This window comes from Oncorhynchus keta, chromosome 35, assembly GCF_023373465.1.
Source record: "Oncorhynchus keta strain PuntledgeMale-10-30-2019 chromosome 35, Oket_V2, whole genome shotgun sequence".
Classification (NCBI taxonomy): domain Eukaryota; kingdom Metazoa; phylum Chordata; class Actinopteri; order Salmoniformes; family Salmonidae; genus Oncorhynchus; species Oncorhynchus keta.
In genome coordinates, this window is record NC_068455.1 from 53,912,813 (window position 1) to 53,933,879 (window position 21,067).

The 21,067-nt window shown below is 40.8% G+C and overlaps 1 protein-coding gene across 3 annotated transcripts in view; it reads left to right on the plus strand.

The window, feature by feature from the left end:
* Positions 1-21,067, plus strand: part of LOC118368626 (uncharacterized protein KIAA0232-like) — a 41,846-nt gene that overhangs the window by 13,559 nt on the left and 7,220 nt on the right. For all 3 annotated transcript variants that reach the window (XM_035752891.2, XM_035752892.2, XM_052495730.1), the window contains exons 3-5: positions 12,564-12,704; positions 20,724-20,793; positions 20,890-20,971. In XM_035752891.2, coding sequence (XP_035608784.1) covers positions 12,564-12,704; positions 20,724-20,793; positions 20,890-20,971 — 293 coding nt within the window. The remainder of the gene's footprint in view (positions 1-12,563; positions 12,705-20,723; positions 20,794-20,889; positions 20,972-21,067) is intronic.

The following is a 21,067-nucleotide window of genomic DNA, read 5'->3' on the forward strand; positions in this document are numbered from 1 at the left end:
TCTCTGGAGTGATTAATCACGCGTCATCATCTGGCAGTCTGATGGACGAATCTGGGTTTGGTAGATGCCAGGAGAGCGCTACCTACCCGACTGCATGGTGCCAACTGTAAAGATTGGTGGAGGAGGAATAATGGTCTGGGGCTGTTTCTCATGGCTCTTTAGTTCCAGTGACGGGAAATCTTAACACTACAGCATCAATTACATTCTAGACGGTTCTGTGCTTGCAACAGTTTAAGGAAGGCCCTTTCCTGTTTCAGCATGAAAATTCCCCCGTGCACAAAGCAAGGTCCATACAGAAATGGTTTGTCAAGATCTGTGTGGAAGAACGAATGACCTGCACAGAGCTGTGACTTCAACCCCGTCGAACACCTTTGGGATGAATTGGAATGCCAACTGCGAGCCAGGCCTAATCTCAAACAGTTGGTAATGTTGTGTATCTAATTTATACCCCTGGGTCAATACTCTGTAGAAGCACCTTTTGACAGCGATTACAGCTATGAGTCTTTCTGGATAATTCCTATAAGCGATTTGCACATTTGGATTGTACAACATGAGCACTTTATTTTATTCTTCAAGCTCTGTCAAGTTGTTTGTTGATCATTGCTAGACAGCCCATTCAAATCTTGACATAGATTTTCAAGCCGATTTCAGAAAAAACTGTAACTAGACCACTCCGGAACATTAACTATTTTGGTAAGAAACTCCAGTGTAGATTTGGCCATGTTTTAGGTTATTGTCCTGCTGAAAGGTTCATTTGCTCCCAGTGTCTGTTTAGAAAGCAGACTGAACCATGTTTTCCTCTAGGATTTGTGCAAAACTCCCTAGTCCTTGCCGATGACAAGCATACCCAAAAAATGATGCAGCCACCATCATGCTTGAAAATATGAAGTGGTTTGATTTGCCCCAAACATAAGACTTTTGATTTAGGACATAAAGTAAATTTCTTTGCCACATTTTTTGCGATTTTACTTTAGTGCCTTATTGCAAACAGGGTGCATATTCTGTACAGGCTTCCTTAGTTTTACTTTGTCATTTAGGCTTATATTGCGAAGTAACTACAATGTTTATCCATCCTCAGTTCTCATATCACAGGCATTAAACTCTTAACTGTTTTAAAATCACTATTGGCCTCATAGTGAAATCCCAGATCGGTTTCCTTTCTCTCCGGAAACTAGACAATTTCAATTACTTTCACTGGTAAAGAGGACAAACTGAGAAGTGAAATTACAGTGAACTCTCATTATTAGATCTTCAATATTCAAATATGATGGAAGGATTGGCGTTTGAATTTGGTCAAGTTTGTGTGTAAAAACTATTGTTATCCATCGACAATAATAAGCCACCAGGTATAGACAACCTAGATAGGCAAACTATTGAGAATGGTAGCAGACTGTATTGTCAACCCTATTTGCCGTGTCTTTAACAAAAGCCTAAAGGACTGTGTGTATCCACAGGCATGGAAGGAAGCTATAGTAATAGCTATAGCTACCTAAAAATAGTAGAACACTCTTTGCTGGCTCTAACAGCCGCCCAACCTGTTTGCTGCCTGTTCTCAGTAAACTGATGGAGAAAATTGTTTTGAACAAATACAATGCTATTTTTCTAATAAGTTAACTACTGACTTTCAACGTGTACTGCAGTGACTCTGATGACGGATTGGCCAAAAGCTGTATTTTTAGATTTCAGTGCAGCCTTTGATGTTATTGAAAAAAAACTCACTTGATATGGCTTTACATCACCTGCCATCACATGGTTGGAGATTTAATTATCCAGTAGAACTGAGTATTCTTCAATGGGAGCTTCTCTAACATCGGATACAGTGCATTTGGAAAGTATTCAGACCCCTTTTTCTACGTTATGTTACAGCCTTATTCTAAAATTGATGAGGGGGAAAAACTATTTGATCAATCTACACACAATACCCCATAATGATCTAGGGAAGGGTACCAAAAAATGTCTGCAGCATTGAAGGTCCCCAAGAACACAGTGGCCTCCATCATTCTTAAATGTAAGACGTTTGTAACCACTAAGACTCTTCCTAGAGCTGGCTGCCCGGCCAAACTGAGCAATCGGGGGAGAAGAGCCTTGGTCAGGGAGGTGACCAAGAACCCAATGGTCATTCTGACAGAGTTTGTCTCTGAGATGGCAGAACCTTCCAAAAAGACAACCATCTCTGCAGCACTCCACCAATCTTGCCTTTTTACAGTAGAGTGGCCAGACGGAAGCCACTCCTCAGTAAAAGGCACATGACAGCCCGCTTGGAATTTGCCAAAAGACACCTAAAGGACTCTCAGAACATGAGAGACAAGATTCTCTGGTCTGATGCAACCAAGATTGAACTCTTTGGCCTAAATGCCAAGCATCACGTCTGGAGGAAACCTGGTACCATCCATATGGTGAAGCGTGGTTACAGCATCATGCTGTGGGGATGTTTTTCAGTGGCAGGGACTGGATAACAACCCTAACTAAGCACACAGCCAAGAACACACAGGAGTGACTTCGGGACAAGTCTCTGAATGTCCTTGAGTGGTCCAGCCGGAGCCTGGACTTGAACCCGATCTAACAACTTTGGAGAGACTTGAAAATAGCTGTGCAGCAACGCTCCCCATCCAACCTGACACAGCTTGAGAGGATCTGCAGAGAAGAATGGGAGAAACTCACAAATACAGGTGTGCCAAGCTTGTGGCGTCAGACCCTAGGAGACTCGAGGCTGTAATCGCTGCCAAAGGTACTTCAACAAAGTCCTGAGTAAAGGGTCTGAATACTTATTTCAATTTTTTAAATTTGTAATAAATTGTCAATGTCAACCTGTTTTTGCTTTGTCATTATGGGGTATTGTGTGTAGATTGAGGGTGGAAAATACTATTTAATCCATTTTAGAATAAGACTAACTTAACAAAATGTGGAAAAAGTCAAGTTAATCTTCTCTGTTTTTATGAATGATTTGTCACTTTTCTTAGAAGAAGCTAAAATGACAATGTGTAGTGTGCAATCATCAGCATACATCAGCACCTACAGCCAGTGAGCGCACAGACTCTTGGCAAGGAGTTAATGTCAGAATGGGTAATAAACTGTTCTGAAATACAAAAACAATTGTATTTGGTTCAAAGCATTCTCTTAGCCCTAAACCGTTGAAGTTGTTCTCCTAGCATTGGATAGTCAGTTATCATGGTCAAGTCATATTGACAAATTTGTTGTGAAGATTGGGAGAGGTAGCCTATGTCTTATTTTTTTCATGTGGTTTTGACACAGATCAACTGTACCATATTGATGTCTGGTAATAATTAAACTGTTAAGAACAAATTTATTTACAATGACTCCCTACCAAGAGGCAATAGGATGCCTGAGGGGAGGGGGGCTGGGATTAAGAATGCAGGACAAAACACACATCATGACAAGAGACAACACTACATAAAGAGAGACCAAAGACACACAGCACAGTAGCATCACATGACAACAACACGGTAATGACACATGGTAGCTGCACAAACATGGTACAAATATTGTTAGGTACAGACAATGGCACAAACGGCAAAAAAGTATAGACAACAATGCATCACGCGAAACAGCCACAACTGTCAGAAAGTGTCCATGTTTGAGTCTTTGAATGAAGATAACTCAAACTGGACCGTTATCTTCATCTTCATTCAAAGACTCAAACATGGACAGTTTTTTTGTTTTTGCAGCTCGTTCTACTCGCTTGCTGCGGTGAACTGAAAAGAGGAGTGACTCAGATGGGTGTGCTTTGGGGACCTTTAACACAATGTGACTGGCAGAACGGGTGTTGTATGTGGAGGATGGGGGCTGCAATAGATATCTCAGATAGGGGGGAGTGAGGAATAAGAGGGTTTTTATAAATGAACATCAACCAGTGGGTCTTGTGACAGGTATACAGAGTAGTATAGAGTGCAGTGATGTGTCCTATAAGGAGCATTGGTGGCAAATCTGATGGCCGAATGTTTAAAGAACATCTAGCCCCTTGAGAGCACCCTTACCTGCCGATCTATAAATTACGTCTCTGTAGTCTAGCGTGGGTAGACTGGTCATCTGAATCAGGGTTAGTTTGGCAGCTGGGGTGAAAGAGGAGTGATTTACTACAGAGGAGACCAAGTCTATATTTAACTTTTAGCCTGCAGCTTTGATATGCGCTGAGAGAAGGACAGTGTACCGTCTCGCCATACTCCTGAGTCCTTGTATGAGGTGACTACCTCAAGCTCTAAACCATGCCTGGGCAAAGGCCGGCCCGGGGACCATATGCGGCCCGTGACCTGATTCAAAGTGGCCCGCGGAATCATGCTCAGATAAAATAATTTGCGATAAAGTTTAGAAAAACAAACATATTTGTTATTCAAATTAAAAGCTCAATGAATACCCACCATTGTGTAATGATGTAACGCCCACCGCTTGCGGGACATTTATTTTTGAATGCACGCATAAATAACAACGGCACGAGGACAGACAGTGACTGAGACTGACACACACGTCACAGTTACAAATAGTAGCTAGTTTTTCAAAGATGTGGAAAGTAGACAACGAATGTAGGGTGTTCCAGTAAGAGTGGACATCAAAATATTTCTGTGTTGAGGTATCAGGGAAAGCTGTGTGCAAGGAGGGCATTGCTGTCTTGAAAGACTACAACTTGTCCCGACACTTCAAACGAAGCATCGAGGTCGACCAATTAATCGGCATGGCCGATTTTCACAATCGGTATTTTTGGATGCCGATTATGGTCGATTACATTGCACTCCACGAGGAGACTGCGTGCCAGGTTGCTACAACTTTGGAAGTATGCTTGGGGTCATTATCTATTTGGAAGACCCATTTGCGACCAAGCTTTAACTTCCTGACTGATGTCTTGAGATTTTTATTCAATATATCCATGTAATTTTCCTCCCTCGTGATGGCATCTATTTTGTGAAGTGCATTAGTCCCTCCTGCAGCAAAGCCCCCCCACAACATGATGCTGCCACCCCAGTGCTTCATGATTGGGATGGTGTTCTTCGGCTTGCAAGCTTCCCCCTTTTCCCCCCAAACTTAATGATGGTCATTATGGCCAAACAATTACATTTTTGTTTCATCAGATCAGAGAACATTTCTCCAAAAAGTATGATCTTTGTCCCCATGTGCAGTTGCAAACCATATTCTGGCTTTCTTATGGTGGTTTTGAAGCAGTAGCTTCTTCCTTGCTGAGTGGCCTTTCAGGTTATGTCGATATAGGACTCGTTTTTACTGTGGATATAGATACTTTTGTACCTGTTTCCTCCAGCGTCTTCACAAGGTCCTTTGCTGCTGTTCTGGGATTGATTTGCACTTTTCGCACCAAAGTACATTCATCTCTGGGAGACACAACGCGTCTCCTTCCTGAGCGGTATGATGGCTGCGTGGTCCCATGTTGTTTATACTTGCGTACTATTGTTTGTACAGATGAACATGGTACCTTCAGGCTTTTGGAAATTGCTCCCAACGATGAACCAGACTTGTGGAGGTCTACAATTTGTTTTCTGAGGTCTTGGCTGATTTATTTAGATGTTTTTTCCCCATGATGTCAAGCAAAGAGGCACTGAGTTTGAAGGTCGGCCTTGAAATACATCCACAGGTAAACCTCCAATTGACTTAAATGATGTAAATTAGCCTATCGGAAGCTTCTAACGCCATGACAATTTTCTGGAATTTTCCAAGCTGTTTAACTTGTTATGGCTGAGATCCCGTTACCGGGAGTGATATAACAACAACCAGTGGTAGTACAGGGCGCCATATTCAAAAGAACAGAAATCTCATAATTAAAATTCCTCAAACATACCGTATCTTTTTCAAGGTAGTCTTGTTGTTAATCCCACCACAGTGTCCGATTTCAAATAGGATTTACGGGGGAAAGCACCACAAACTATTATACTAGCTCACCAACAACTCACTAAAATACACAGCCAATTTTACCAGCCAAAGAGAGAGAAAAAGCACATAGATAAAATGAATCACTAACATTTGATAACCTTTGATAATCTTCATCAGATGACACTCATAGGACTTCATGTTACACAATACATGCATGTTTTGTTTGATAAAATTCATATTTATATCAGAAAATCTGACTTTACATTGGAGCATTCCATTCACTAGTTCCAAAAACATCCAGTGATTTTGCATAGCCACATCATTCAACAGAAATACAAGTTATACACGTCAGATTTCAAAAACTTTGCAGAAAAAAAACCTCAGAACAATAGAAGAATTAGCCTCCATGTTGGAGTCAACAGAACCCAGAAAATACATGATAAATGTTTACTTTGATGAACTTCACCAGAATGCAGTCCTAGGAATCCCAGGTCCACAATAAATGCTTGATTTGTTCAATAATGTCCGTTATTTATGTTCAATTAGCTACTTTGGTTAGCGCGTTTGGTAAACAATTCCAAAGTCAAAGCGTGTCCACTATAACGTGACAATGTCCAAAAGTTCTGTAACAGTCAGTAGAAACATGTCAAACGATGTACTGAATCAATATTTAGAATGTTATTTACATACATCTTGAATAACGTTCCAACCGGAGAATTAGAATGACTTCAAAAGACCGGTGGAACGTAGGTCCTTCCCTTGTGAATGCGCATAGTGAAAGCATGGTCAACTCATGGCAGTGGTGACTATTTCCTGTCTCATTCGAGCCTCCCTTCACATTAGTCATCAGACAGAGGTAGGAAGTGAAAACTCATCCATATTTCAATGAGAGCTAGGTTGAAAATCTGCCACCCCCAGAAAAAATCCAAACAGGAAGTGTAATTTCTCAGGTTTTTGCCTGCAATATGAGTTCTGTTATACTCACAGACATAATTCAAACAGTTTTAGAAACTTCAGAGTGTTTTCTATCCAATGCTAATAATAATATGCATATATTAGCAACTGAGACTGAGGAGCTGGCCATTTACAATGGGCACCTTTTCATCCAAGCTACTCAATATGGCCCCTGCAGCCATAAAAAGTTAAAGGCACAGTCAACTTAGTGCATGTGAACTTCTGACCCACTGGAATTTTGATACATTGAACTATAGTGTCTGTAAACAATTGTTGGAAAAGTTACTTGTCATTCACAAAATATGTCCTAACCGACTTGCCAAAACTATAGTCTTAACAAGAAATTTGTGGAGTGGTTGAAAAGCGAGTTTCAATGACTCCGACTTAAGTGTATGTAAACATCCGACTTCAACTGTATATTTTTTAAAAACCTGCATATTTAGTTAAAAGAAATTCATGTTAACAGGTAATTTTAAGTAGGGAAATTGTGTTACTTCTCTTGCGAGTCAGGTTATATGCAGCAGTTTGGGCCACCTGGCTCGTTGCGAACTGTGTGAAGACCATTTCTTTCTAATTAAGGCTGTAATTAATTTGCCAGAATTGTACATATTTATGACATAACATTGAAGGTTGTGCAATGTAACAGCAATATTTAGACTTAGGGATGGATGCCACTCGTTCGATTAAAATATGGAACGGTTCCGTATTTTACTGAAAAAATAAACATTTTGTTTTTGAAATTATATTTTCCGGATTTGACCATATTAATGACCTACGGCTTGTATTTGTATGTTTTGTTATATCATAATTAAGTCTATTTGATAGAGCAGTCTGAGCGGTGGTAGGCGGCAGCAGGCTCGTAAGCGGTCATTCAAACATCACTGTCCTGCGTTTGCCAGCAGCTCTGAGAAATGCTTGAAGCACAGCGCTATTTATGACTTCAAGCCTATCAACTCCCAAGATTAGGCTGGCAATACTAAAGTGCCCATAAGAACATCCAATATTCAAAGGTTTATGAAATACAAATGGTATAGAGAGAAATAGTCCTATAATTCCTATAACTAAAACTTCTTAACTGGGAATATTGAAGATCTGTGTTAAAAGTGAAAATGCTGCCCCCTATCCCAAAAAGGTTAAGTTAAAATAAGTGTTCATTCAGTATTGTTGTAATATAAATAAATAAATAAATAAATAAATTTGGCCTATTTATTCGGTATCTGCTTTTTTTGGTCCTACAATAATCTGTATCGGCGTTGAAAAATCATAATCAGTCGACCTCTAATGCAGAGAAATATAGGAATATGTCTTCTGAGCAGAGGGCAAGTGCATCGAACGAGTTGCTTTCTCAGTTGCAGAAGCAGCAAGGACTTTTCACAAAACTGCATTCAGCAAACGATGTAATTGCGTGAGCTAGCTATGTACTATCCCACAAAATTGTAAAACATAAGCCATTCACTGAGAGCGAATTCATTAGATAATGTTTAATTGACTCTGCAGCAATATTTTGCCACGACAAGAAAGAGCTGTTTTGAAAATGTTTCCCTGTCAAGAATAATAGTGACACAGCGCGTTGAGGACAACGAGGGGATATGGAACAACAGTTGAAAGACAAGGTAAAGGATTTCACCTATTTCTCCTTGGCCCTGGATGAGAGCAGTGATGGATGTGACACTGCGCATTTGTTGATATTCTTACAAGGCGTAATCCCAGACTTTGAAATTACAGAGGAGCTTGCTTCAGTGCAGTCAATGAAGAGCACAACCACAGGGAAAGATTTATTGGAGGAGGTTAATAAGTGTGTGGCAAAGCTGGGACTGAGTTTTGAAAAGTTATCCAGTGTGACCACTGATGGGTGCCCAAACTTGACAGGAAAATACTTTGGCTTTTTGAAAAGGATACAAGATCAAGTAGCTGAGCTGAACCCAGATCAGACTATTATTTTCCTGCATTGCATTATTCATCAGGTGCTCTGTAAATGTGTCCTGAAAATGAGCCATGTTGTGGATACAGCCAATAAAATGGTAAACCTCATAAGAGCGAAATCTTTAAACCACAGACAGTTTGTCTCATTGTTGGAAGAGACAGTCGGGTCATGCAGATCTCCCTTACCACACAAACGTGAGATGGCTGAGTTTGGGGAAGGTGCTTAAAAGGGTGTGGGACCTGAAGTCGGAGATTGCTGAGTTTTTGCAAATGAAAGTAAAATGTGGATTTCCCTCAACTGCGAGAAAGAATGGTTGGATGATTTTGCCTTTACCGTGGACATCATGGCCCTCCATGAATGAACTGGATTCCAAACTACAAGGGAAGGGACTTTTGCACATCAGATGTACAGCCTTGTAAAAGCCTTCAAGGGAAAATTACTCCCCCTGACCCGCCAAGTAGCAGCCAACAATCTCACCCACCTTCCACTACTAGGCTGTTCCCTATCAGATGACCAGTGGGAGAAGTATACATCGCTGCTGTATGCTTTGAACAGGGAGTGTTCTCATCGTTTTGAGGATTTCAAAGTGTTGGAAAATGACATGCTGTTTGTTTCCTCTCCTTTCACCTTCAATGTGGATAACGCTCCCACTGACCTGCAATTTAAGCTTATCGATCTTCAGTCTGATGCAGTGATTGGAAAACAATGTCACTGAGGTTCTATGCATCTCTCGATGAACAAAACTTTCCAAAGATTAGGAGTCATGCTCAGAAGATGTTTGTACTGTTTGGGTCAACCCATGTATGTGAACAGACATTTTCAGTGATGAAATATAACAAGTCAAGACAAATATTCTCTTACTGACTCTCAGCAATCCTGCGCATAGCGATGTCAGAAACTATACCTGACTTCACTGCTCTAGTCAATGCCCATCAGAGACTTCACTCCTCACACTGATTGAGTAGTTTAAATGTAATGTTGAGCTCACTCTTTCCTATGTTTTTGTGCATACCCGTTAACAAGAGTTCTGTCCATGGTGCTGAATGCAGTGTACTTTTCCCTCCGTGTAGTTCATTGCATGTTTAATAATGAAAATACCTACCAAAAGGAGAACATGGATATGGTTTATTTCTGTGGATGTTAAAGTAAAATAAATTGCATATCTGGATGTGATTTACAGTAGATATCTGTCAACAGTCATTCACATGATGTATAATCCTGTAATATGATTCTGGACCGCGATGGCAAAAATATATTCTAATGTGGCCCTCCATGGAAAATAATTGCCCAGGCCTGCTCTAAACCCTTGGCGGTAGTAATGACACCAGTGGGGAGAGGGGCATTCTTCTTACCAAACCACATGACCTTTGTTTTGGAGGTGTTCAGAACAAGGTTAAAAGTAGAGGGCTTGTTGTAGAGATATTTAACACAAAGTATAAGACTATCATCTGCATATAAATGGATGAGAGAGCTTCCTACTGCCTGAGCTATGTTGTTGATGTAAATTGAGAACAGCGTGGGGCCTAGGATCGAGCCTTGGTGTACTCCCTTGGTGACAGGCAGTGGCAGAGACAGCAGATGTTCTGACTTTATACACTGCACTCTTTGAGAGAGGTAGTTAGCACACCAGTCCAAAGACCCCTCCGACACCATTACTCCTTAGCCAGCTCACAAGAATGGAATGGTCTACCGTATCAAAAGCTTTGGCCAAGTCAATAAAAATAGCATCACAACATTGCTTAGAATCAAGGGCAATGGTGACATCATTGAGGACCTTTTAAGATTGCAGTGACACATCCATAACCTGAGCGGAAAACCAGATTGCATACCAGAGAGAATACTATAGACATCAAGAAAGCCAGTAAGCTGATTATTGACAAGTTTTTCCAACACTTTTGATAAACAGGGCAAAATAGAAATATGCCTATAACAGTTCGGATCAGCTTGATCTCCCCCTTTTTTAAATAAAGAATGCACTGTGGCTGCCTTCCCAGAAAGGAAAGACCAGTTAAAAAGGTCTGAAAGGCTTGGCAATGGTAGGGGCAGCAACCTTAAAGAAAGGGTCTAAACCATCTGACCCAGATGTTTTTTGGGGGTCAATTTTCAGGAGCTCTTTTAGTACCTCTGACTCAGTGACCGCCTGCAGGGAGAAACTTTGTAGCACGGCAGGGGAAAAAAGAGGGGATGGTCACAATGGAACGGGTTGGAGATGAGGAAATGTTGGACGGGCAAGGAGGCATGGCTGAGTCAAATAGGAATCATGACATAATGAAGTGGTGATTAAAGAGCTCAGCCATGTTCTTGTCAGTAACAACCACATCATGGAACATGGGCAGCTGTGAGGAAGAGGGTTTATTCTCCAGGTCTTTAACCGTTTTCCAGAGTATCTTGAGGTTTGACCCACAGAGAGGGAGAACTGCTCCTTAAAGTAACCAACTTTGGCCTTCTGGATAACCTGAGTGCACTTATTTTTCTTTTGCCTGAATGAGAGCCAGTCAGCCTGAGTGTGTGTGCCAAGCCTTTCGCCAAATGCAGATCTTGAGGTGGAGTAACTCCGCAAGATCACCTGTTTTTAATTCTAATTTTCTTTATGGGTGCGTGTTTGTTACCACTGAAAATATTTAAAAAAGGTCCAAGCGTCTTCGACAGAGGGCATCAAGCTGATTCTATACCAATTTACAAGGCTTGCTCGTTTTTTTTTTTAGCAAGCATCTATGACAAATCAGGACAAGTCGTTTCACTGAGCAGCCATTACAGGCTGTAAAACAGTGATCACTAAGGTCATTACAGAAAACACCAGACTGAAACCGATCAGGATTATTTGTGAGGATAACATTGAGGTGAGTAGTCTTTTCTGGGTGTTTGGATTCATATCTTTTGGAAATGGTAATCTGAGAAAGATTTAGGGAGTCCCATTGCTTTAGGACTTGGTCAGGTGATTTAAGCATGTCCCAGTTTAGGTCACCTAGCAGGACAAATTCAGACTTAGTGTATGGGGCCAGGAGAGGGCTTAGGGCAGGTAGGGTACAGGCCGGTGCTGATGGAAGACTATAGCACCCACCAACAGACAACAAAGAGCTATTGGAAAGTTTTTTTTTAATGCTTAAAACCAGCAAATCAAATTGTTTGGGGACAGACTAGGTGGAAACAACTGAGCACTGAAGGTGATCCTTGGTAAAGATTGCCACTCCCCCACCTTTGGAAGAGCTGTCTTGCCAAAACCAAAAGGTATAACCAGAAAGGTTAACATTAGTATTCAAAACACTCTTCCTTAACCACGTCTCAGTAATGACAAACACATCTGGATTGTAGCTGTGAACCCACACTTTCAATTGATCCATTTTATAGGTAATAAGCTTCTAGTGTTAACGTGCAGAAAACCCAGGCTTTTAAGAGAGCAGCAATCAGTGAAGCAGAGAGCACAAGTCAGAATTGGGGCTAGCAACAGTAGATGGGCCATATTCATATATACTGTACATATGAATTGTATATATGAAGTGTGTAAATAGTATTTTTGTCTCTTGGCGTCTGTCCAATATATCTCTTTTTTAACAATTTAATCCAGTACGTTCTGTACTTTCATGTATTTTAAATTTTATGTGGAGCCCAGGAAGAGTGGCTGCTGTATGTGCAGTAGCTAATGGGGATCCTACTAAACTAAACATACACATAGCCAATGAAGAAGAGGGTTCTGTTTCGTATTCATTATGAGTCAGGTGATTGTAAGTGAACCTATTGATTTAAAGCAGTCTTGTATTTCTTACATTTACAATGTTCTAAAACTTGCATTTCCTTTTCCTATTTAGACGAGCTGTCCCTTTAAATGACTGATGTGGAGGAATTGTGTGTGCAGGAAAATGACATCTTGGGCTGGGAGAAGGGAACTGGGAAGAAATGGGGCAAGAGTAAGAAGAAAGGAGGAGGGACAGACCAAAGTCTGGAGGAGATAAAGAAGCAAGCCGCTGTGCAATGTCTGCGTTCAGCATCTGATGAAGTAAGTGCCGTTCACTCCAGTGTCGCCACATCTCTTCACCCCATGTTTTTGTATGCATAGTCTACTCACAGCATTGCTCATGCACTCCTGAGAAATTGAAATGATATATTTCACTTTGACTCTTTGAAGCTTGAATATTCAGGAGCAGTTGCATATAATGATAATTAGAACAGCAGTTCTGTGGTTATTTTGGCACACACCAACTTGTAAGCTACAAAGCTGAATATGTTGAGTCATTGAAGAATGGCAGAAGCATGTACAGTGCCTTCAGAAAGTATTCATACCCCTTGACTTATTCCACTTTTTGTTATGTCGTGCCGTTTTCTCAGGAGTGGCTTCCATCTGGCCACTCTCCCATAAAGCCCAGATTGGTGAAGTGCTATAAACTGTCCTTCTGGCAGGTTCTACCATCTCGGCCAACAAACTCTAGTTCTGTCAGAGTGGTCATTGGGTTCTTGGTCACTTCCCTGACCAAGGTCCTTCTCGGCTGGTCGCTCAGTTTGGTTGGATGGCCAGCTCTGGGTAGTTTCAATTTCCAAATGCTTGAGACCACTGTACCCTTGGAACCTTCCAACACTCTAGAAATTGTTTTATAAGTCCGGGCTCTGGCTGGGCCACTCAAGGACATTCAGAGACTTGTCCCGAAGCTACTCCTGCTTTGTCTTGGCTGTGTGCTTAGGGTTGTTCTTTTGAAAGGTGAACCTACACCCCAGTCTGAGGTCCTGAGTGCTCTGGACCAGGTTTTCATCAAGGATATCTGTACGTTGCTCTGTTAATCTTTCCCTCTCCTGACTAGCCTCCCAGTCCCTGCCGCTGAAAAACATCCCCACCGCGTGATGGTGCCAGGTTTCTTCTAGATGTTCTGCTTGGCATTCAGGCCAAAGAGTTGAATCTTGGTTTCATCAGACCAGAGAATCTTGTTTCATGATCTGAGAGTATTTTTAGGTGCCTTTTTGGCAAACTCACAGCAGACTGTTGTCTTTTTTTACTGAGGAGTAGCTTCCGTCTGGCTACCATAAAGGCCTGATTGGTGGAGTGCTGCAGAGATGGTTGTCCTTCTGGAAGGTTCTGCATCTCCACAGAGGAACTCTGGAGCTCCTTCAGAGTGACTATCGGTTCCAAACGTCTTCCATTTAAGAATGATGGAGGCCACTGTGTTCTTCGGGATCTTCAATACTGCAGAAATGTTTTGGTACCCTTCCCCAGATCTGTGCCTCGACAATCCTGTCTCAGAGCTCTACAGACAATTCCTTCGACCTCATGGCTTGGTTTTTGCTCTGACATACCTGTCTATATAAGGTCCCACAGTTGACAGTGCGTGTGCCATTCCAAATCATGTCCAATCAATTGAATTTACCACAAGTACAACTTGATTGGAGTCCAGAAACATCTCAAGGATGATCAATGGAAACAACATTGTGGTATTATGTGTAGATTGAGGATTTAAAAAAAATCAATTTTATAATAAGACTGACCAGCCTTATTTTGTGATTGCTCTCCAGGATTTTCACAGCCAGTGTGATGTAATGAGTGTTTACTGGCAATGTTGGATTGAGGTCAGCAAAGTGAAGAACTGTGAACCAGTGAAAGACTCCCATATGCACTTACACTGTTACACTCAGTATTGAGATAATGTTATGGGTGACGTTGCACAGGTGTCAATGCATGTAAGAGAGTGCACAGTTTAATAAACCTGCATTATATTCTGTCTGTGCCCTTTTTCCAAGCAAAATCCCCCCCAAAAATGTCTGACATTTTCCTTAGCGGTTGGTTGGCAGTAGTATAGTATCAAAAGCAGCCCGTAGTAGAGCGAGCTTGTGAGGGACGGGATAGAGCTGGAGGGCGTATAGGGGGAAGGGTCTGCAAGGTAGAGGAGAAGGGTCTGCAAGGTAGAGGAGGAGTGTGCTGCTCTCTGGGGACTGGACTCTGCAGTCTTTTTTAAACCAGCACATGCTGCACAGGATTTCAGCACAGAGAGCAGAGTGTGTGCGTGTTGCCTGTCAGCTGACCGGCATTAACACAATGATGCAAGAGGAAACACAGGACCAGGGGAGAAACGTTGCTTTTTTTTTTTATTGGGCATCATGGTAAGGAATGTCTCTTTCTGTCAGAAAGAGTGCGAGAGAGAGTGTGTAAATGTAAAACATTTTTGACTAATCCGGCCCTCAATATTTAGCAGTCCTCACCGAATGCAGTTGCTTTTATGATGGTGTCTATTGCCTACTGGTCTGTTGAGGCATTTTGACATGGCTTTCTTTTTATAGACCTAATCGTTTGCAGGACTTTTTTATTACATTTTTTTTACAGCAAAACAGATCACTTCATCTTTGTTCAGTGAATCAATAGGTATAAATAAGTTAGAAGTAGGTGTCAGAACTTTGTCTAATGCCTAATATTTTGTAAGTGTTTTGATGGAAAGACAGGTGGTTGTTTGGGCTATGCTTAGTCATTCTCTCGCAATATTTTTCCCTCTTAGCTAAATTTAACCAGTGTTTTACACAAGTACATAGAGTAGCCATCCAAATAGAAAAAGTAGCCGGCCAGGTACCGGCAGCCCCGAGTTGGATTTTTTTTTTGTTGCAGGTGCTCTATTCTGGTGGCCTCTGGTACATTATAAATGCCTTGATTCCATCTGAAATACCCAGCAAAATAATTGAATCCTTTGTTGAGTTTACCTCCGACTGGAAAAATGTGTTATGATATTGTGTAGAAAGATATAACTACAGTGCCTTGTGAAAGTATTCACCCCCCTTGATATTTTTCCTATTTTGTTTTCTTACAACCTGGAATTAAAAAGGATTGTTGGTGTTCGTATCATTTGATTTACACAACATGCCTTTCACTTTGAAGATCAAAATAGTTTTAATTGTGAAATAAGACAACAACTGAACTTGAATGTGGATAACTATTCACCCCCCAAGTCAATACTTTGTATTGACCCCTTTTTCAGCAATTACAGCTGCAAGTCTCTTGGTATGTCTCTCTAAGCTTGGCACAACTATCCACTGGGATTTTTGCCAATTCTTCAAGGCAAAACTGCTCCAGCGCCATCAAGTTGGATGGGTTCTGCTGGTGTACAGCAATCTTTAAGTCATACCACAGATTCTCAATTGGATTTAGGTCTGGGCTTTGACTAGGCCATTCCAAGATATTTAAATGTTTCTCCTTAAACCACTCGAGTGTTGCTTTAGCAGTATGCTTAGGGTCATGCTGTAAGGTGAACCTCCGTCCCAGTCTCAAATCTCTGGAAGACTGAAACGGGTTTCCCTCAAGAATTTCCCTGTATTTAGCGCCATCCATCATTCCTTCAATTCTGACCAGTTTCCCACTCCCTGCTGATGAAAACAGTCACAGCATGATGCTTGCACCACCATGCTTCACTGTGGGGATGATGTTCTCGGGGTGATGCAAGGTGTTGGGTTTGCGTCAGACATAGCATTTTCCTTGATGGCCAAAAAGCTCAATTTTAGTCTCATTTGTGTACCTTCTTCCATATGTTTGGGGAGTCTCCCACACACCTTTTGGCGAACACAAAGTATTTGCTAATTTTTTTCTGTTAAGCAATGGCTTTTATTGGCCACTCTTCCATAAAGCCCAGCTCTGTGGAATGTACAGCTTAAAGTGGTCCTATGGACAGATACTCCAAAAACTTCAGGGTTATCTTTGGTCTCTTTGTTGCCTCTGATTAATGCCCTCCTTGCCTGGTCTGTGAATTCTGGAAGGTGGCCGGCCCTCTTGGCAGGTTTGTTGTGGTGCCAAATTCTTTCAATTTTTTAAATAATGGATTTAAATGGTGCTCTATGGGATGTTCAAAGGTTTGGATATTTTGTTGTAATTCTCCACAAATTTGTGACTTGTTTGGAGAGCTCCTTGGTCTTCATGGTGTTGCAGACTTGGGGCCTTTCAGAACGTGTGTGTGTGTGGTGGGGCAAAAAAAGTATTTAGTCAGCCACCAATTGTGCAGGTTCTCACACTTAAAGATGAGAGGCCTGTAATTTTCATCATAGGTTCCATTTCCTAATAATTGCTCCCACAGTTGATCTCTTCAAACCAAGCTGCTTACCTATCCCAGCCTGGTGCAGGTCTACAATTTTGTTTCTGGTGTCCTTTGACAGCTCTTTGGTCTTGGCCATAGTGGAGTTTGGAGTGTGACTGTTTGAGGTTGTGGACAGGTGTCTTTTATACTGATAACAAGTTCAAACAGGTGCCATTAATACAGGTAACGAGTGGAGGACAGAGGAGCCTCTTAAAGAAGTTACAGGTCTGTGAGAGCCAGAAATCTTGCTTGTAGGTGACCAAATACTTATTTTCCACCATAATTTGCAAATAAATTCATAAAAAATCCTACAATGTGATTTTCTGGATTTATTTTCCTCATTTTGTCTGTCATAGTTGAAGTGTACTTATGATGAAAATTACAGGCCTCTCATCTTTAAGTGGGAGAACTTGCACAATTGGTGGCTGACTAAATACTTCTTTGCCCCACTGTATACAACTTTAAATGACTAAAAATGTATGAATTCACTGTGATGTTAGTTTTGGATATTGTCTAGGCCGATATGATCAGGACTATTTTCTAAGTAAGAGAACATTATACTTTAAACTAAAACATATGTGTTACTCGTAAGAAGTAATGATGCATATTGCTCAATTTAATTTGTGACCTGTCTTTTAACTGTGTTAAATTAAATAATTTGAAACCATAGTAAAACAGAAACTGTTGTACAACTAAATATCAAGGAATCAACAGTGCGTCCCAGGTGGCGCAGTGGTCGAGGGCACTGCATCGCAGTGTCTTGTCAGAGATGATATTCTCTGTCTCCCAGCCTTTCATGTCAATTTGACCAATTTATACATTTGAGTTTTGGATTGAAACAAAAATTGTTCCCAAATGCTGAGTGACCACCCGCCAACTTGTCTGGTGAAATATACATTGTGGCTAATGTTCAGCAGGTGTTTAATTTCCCACCCTGTAGACCATGTTTGAGGTCTGGGGAAAATCTGCAAAATTGTGATTAAAAATGTTTTGTTACCCTTTAATACAAGCGCACACCTAGCAATAGGCTGTTTAACCAAAAATATTGTATTTTATGCTTTTTGAAGCTGGTATACAAAACTGAAAATAAGATGCAAAAACAAAATTTAAGAATGGTAAGCATAGAAATAAAACTGATCTACCGCTTCTTATAGACTTGCTTTCAATGAGTGACAGATCTGTAACTCACATTTCTATCTGAATTTGATCAGATCACCCAAAAAGTTACATATTGCAGCTTTAATTGAAAAGGTTTTTGGGAAAGCCTTCCCATCGACCATAAGACTTTTCATTAGCATCATCGCTAACAGCTTCACAAAGTGGCAGACTTGAGTACTGCACACAGAGGTTGCAAGAAATACGAATCACTAACGCATTTTGTTCATGTTGTATGATAAACTTGTGCAAATTAATACATTTAGTTGATTCCCTATTAAAGTTAATGCACTTTTGAATATTGTTGAATTCCGTTTATGCCTGGTTTCTGTGAGGGCCCTAATTATAAAATGAGTCTCTCCACTACCTATTGTTCCTGCAGTGATGAGTTACCAGCTTCATAATTTATCAGCAGATAATTGCCAAAAAGCCAAGGCCTATCCGTAGCCTATGCAATTTAGGAAGACAAATGAAGGATCCCCCCCCCACCGATGCGATTCGGTAGGCTACACTCAGACTGACGAATATGAGTCACTCACTTTAGCGTCACTGTCTGGCAAGCCCCAACATTTTAGGAAAGGAAATCCTTTGGTTTACGTATCACGTGGACTTATACCATGGACATATAACCACGTTGTATGATATAGGAATGGCAAAGGGATATAGGAGAACGACCTTATTCAGTCAGTTTGACACCTTTTTATAAACTAGTCAACACTTGCTGTTCAGTTGTCAAATCAACAAACAATAAATTGCCTACTTGGCACCACGACTCCGCGTGGCTGGCTATTTGAAAGAAAATTAATAAAATGTTAGAACAATAATTTGGCGCATCATGCTTTCTCTCCTTCCGCGTAAAGAAATTAGACTGCATCCAGATATCTGTACAAAATGACGAGATGCTCATGTCTCCGCTTTAAAAATGGGAGTTGTTGTCCCAAAGCGGGAGGCGACATGCTTAGATCCAAAATAAGCTCATAGAAACGCATTGCATATTTTGGCGAGAGTGAAACCTCTCGCTTTGTCTCTGCTGCGTTTCCCAGTCATCGCTCGCTTTGTGACTGACAGGCGCCTATCCTATCAATAGATCGCTAGAATATTCAAATCGTTCATTCTAGTTGGAGAGGGCTCGACAAACCTATCGAATTAACTTTTAAATGGGGCGGCAGGGTAGCCTAGTGGTTAGAGCATTGGACTAGTAACCGAACGGTTGCAAGTTCAAACCCCGAGCTGACAAGGTACAAAATCTGTCGTTCTGCCCCTATGCAGTTAACCCACTGTTCCTAGGCTGTCATTGAAAATAAGAATTTATTTAACTGACTTGCCTAGTTAAATAAAGGTAAAGAAAAAAAACAAAACAAAAAGTAGTCTAGTTAAAACTTGTTGGGGCCGTGGTTCCGAGGTGGGAACATAAATCAGCTGAAATTTCAAGTGCGCCACGTATAGTTTTTGATAAAACTCAAACTTTCATTAAAATGCACATACAATGTACTGAATTAAAGCTACACTCGTTGTGAATCTAGTTACCGAGTCAGATTTGTAAAATGCTTTTCGGCGAAAGCATGAGAAGCTAGTATCTAATAGCACGTATCCCCCAAATACTGCACCGTCACCTAACGACAGATTTTGCGATAGCCGGGGGCTACTCAAAACGCAGAAATAAAATATAAAACATTCATTACCTTTGACGAGCTTCTTTCTTGGCACTCCTAGATGTCCCATAAACATCATTTTGGGTCTTTTTTCGATTAAATCGGTCCATATATAGCCTAGATATCGATCTATGAACACTGTGTGAACAATGGAAAAAAAAAATAGCGTTTTAGAACGTAACGTCATTTTTTTAAATTAAAAAAGTCGACTATAAACTTTCACAAAACACTTCGAAATACTTTTGTAATGCAACTGTAGGTATTAGTACACATTAATAAGTGATACAATTGATCACGAGGCGATGTCAATTCTATAGGTGTCCTTCTTGAAATAATGTCCGGAGAAATCTCAACCAAAACATCCGGTCGGAGACCAGAAATAAAAAAAATCTCAAACAAATTTAGAACAACAAAAGGTAAAATAATCTTCAGTTCACATTTGAGACCACATTTGTTCCCTTGATTCGGTTTGACCAAGAAACAAAGCCTAGGCAAATGACAAGACTCTAGACATCGTGTGGAAGCTGTAGGTACTGCAACCTCTGCCTCTTTTAATCCGGTTCACCTATAACAATTCCTGGAAGTCGCGCATGGATATTTTTTTCCATTTTCAGTGATCAGATTTTCCTGCACTTTTCGATGAAACGCACGTTCTGTTATAGTCACAGCTGTGATTTAACCAGTTTTAGAAACGTGTTTTCTATCCACACATACTAATCATATGCATATACTATATTCCTGGCATGAATAGCAGGGCGCTGAAATGTTGCGCGATTTTTAACAAAAAGCTGCGAAAAGCTGCTTGAATTCTCAACTTCCCTAAGAGATTTTAATCTGAAAAATGTAGCCGGTTGAAAATCTGTGTGTAACCGTGATTAGCCGTCAGCCGCCGCTAATGGAAACACTGATTTAACACGGTCATGGTAGAGCATGCCCGTGCCAACAGTCAGCTGGTTAGACTTCTGTCAGCCCTATGTTAATACCCTCTAGTCAGTGTTACAATGGGGGTCAAAGTTTGCCTTTTGAAAAAAGCATATGTTCAAACCCCTAAGTGTTATTGATGGATACATCCCATCACTTTATGAATGGTCTGATGCAAATGTTTTATTAATATTCATTCTCTTCAATTGATTATTTGCTAGATGTTACATATTCTCCCTAATTATTTCCCCACAGAACTCTGGAATTGAGAGCCTGGTCGAGGAGCTTTGCTCCAAACTCAAGGACATCCAAAACAAACAGAAAGGTTTGTATCTTGGGTTTATACAATTGTATGCCCTGGTAAATATAAAAACACTTCAATGATGACACTTCTTATCATATTGCTTATAATTCTTCACAGAAGAAAAACCGCTCAACAAATCTTATGGATCTCAGTCTCCTGAACAAGTTGAGTCCTCTTCCTCAAAGGACCAGGTGGAAATGTATGTTTTTTTTTTATTTTTGTTTTTTTACCCATAACCACAATAATACTGTCCTGAGTAGCTGGCAGAACTAGTTGATTCAGTTTTATGCCCATT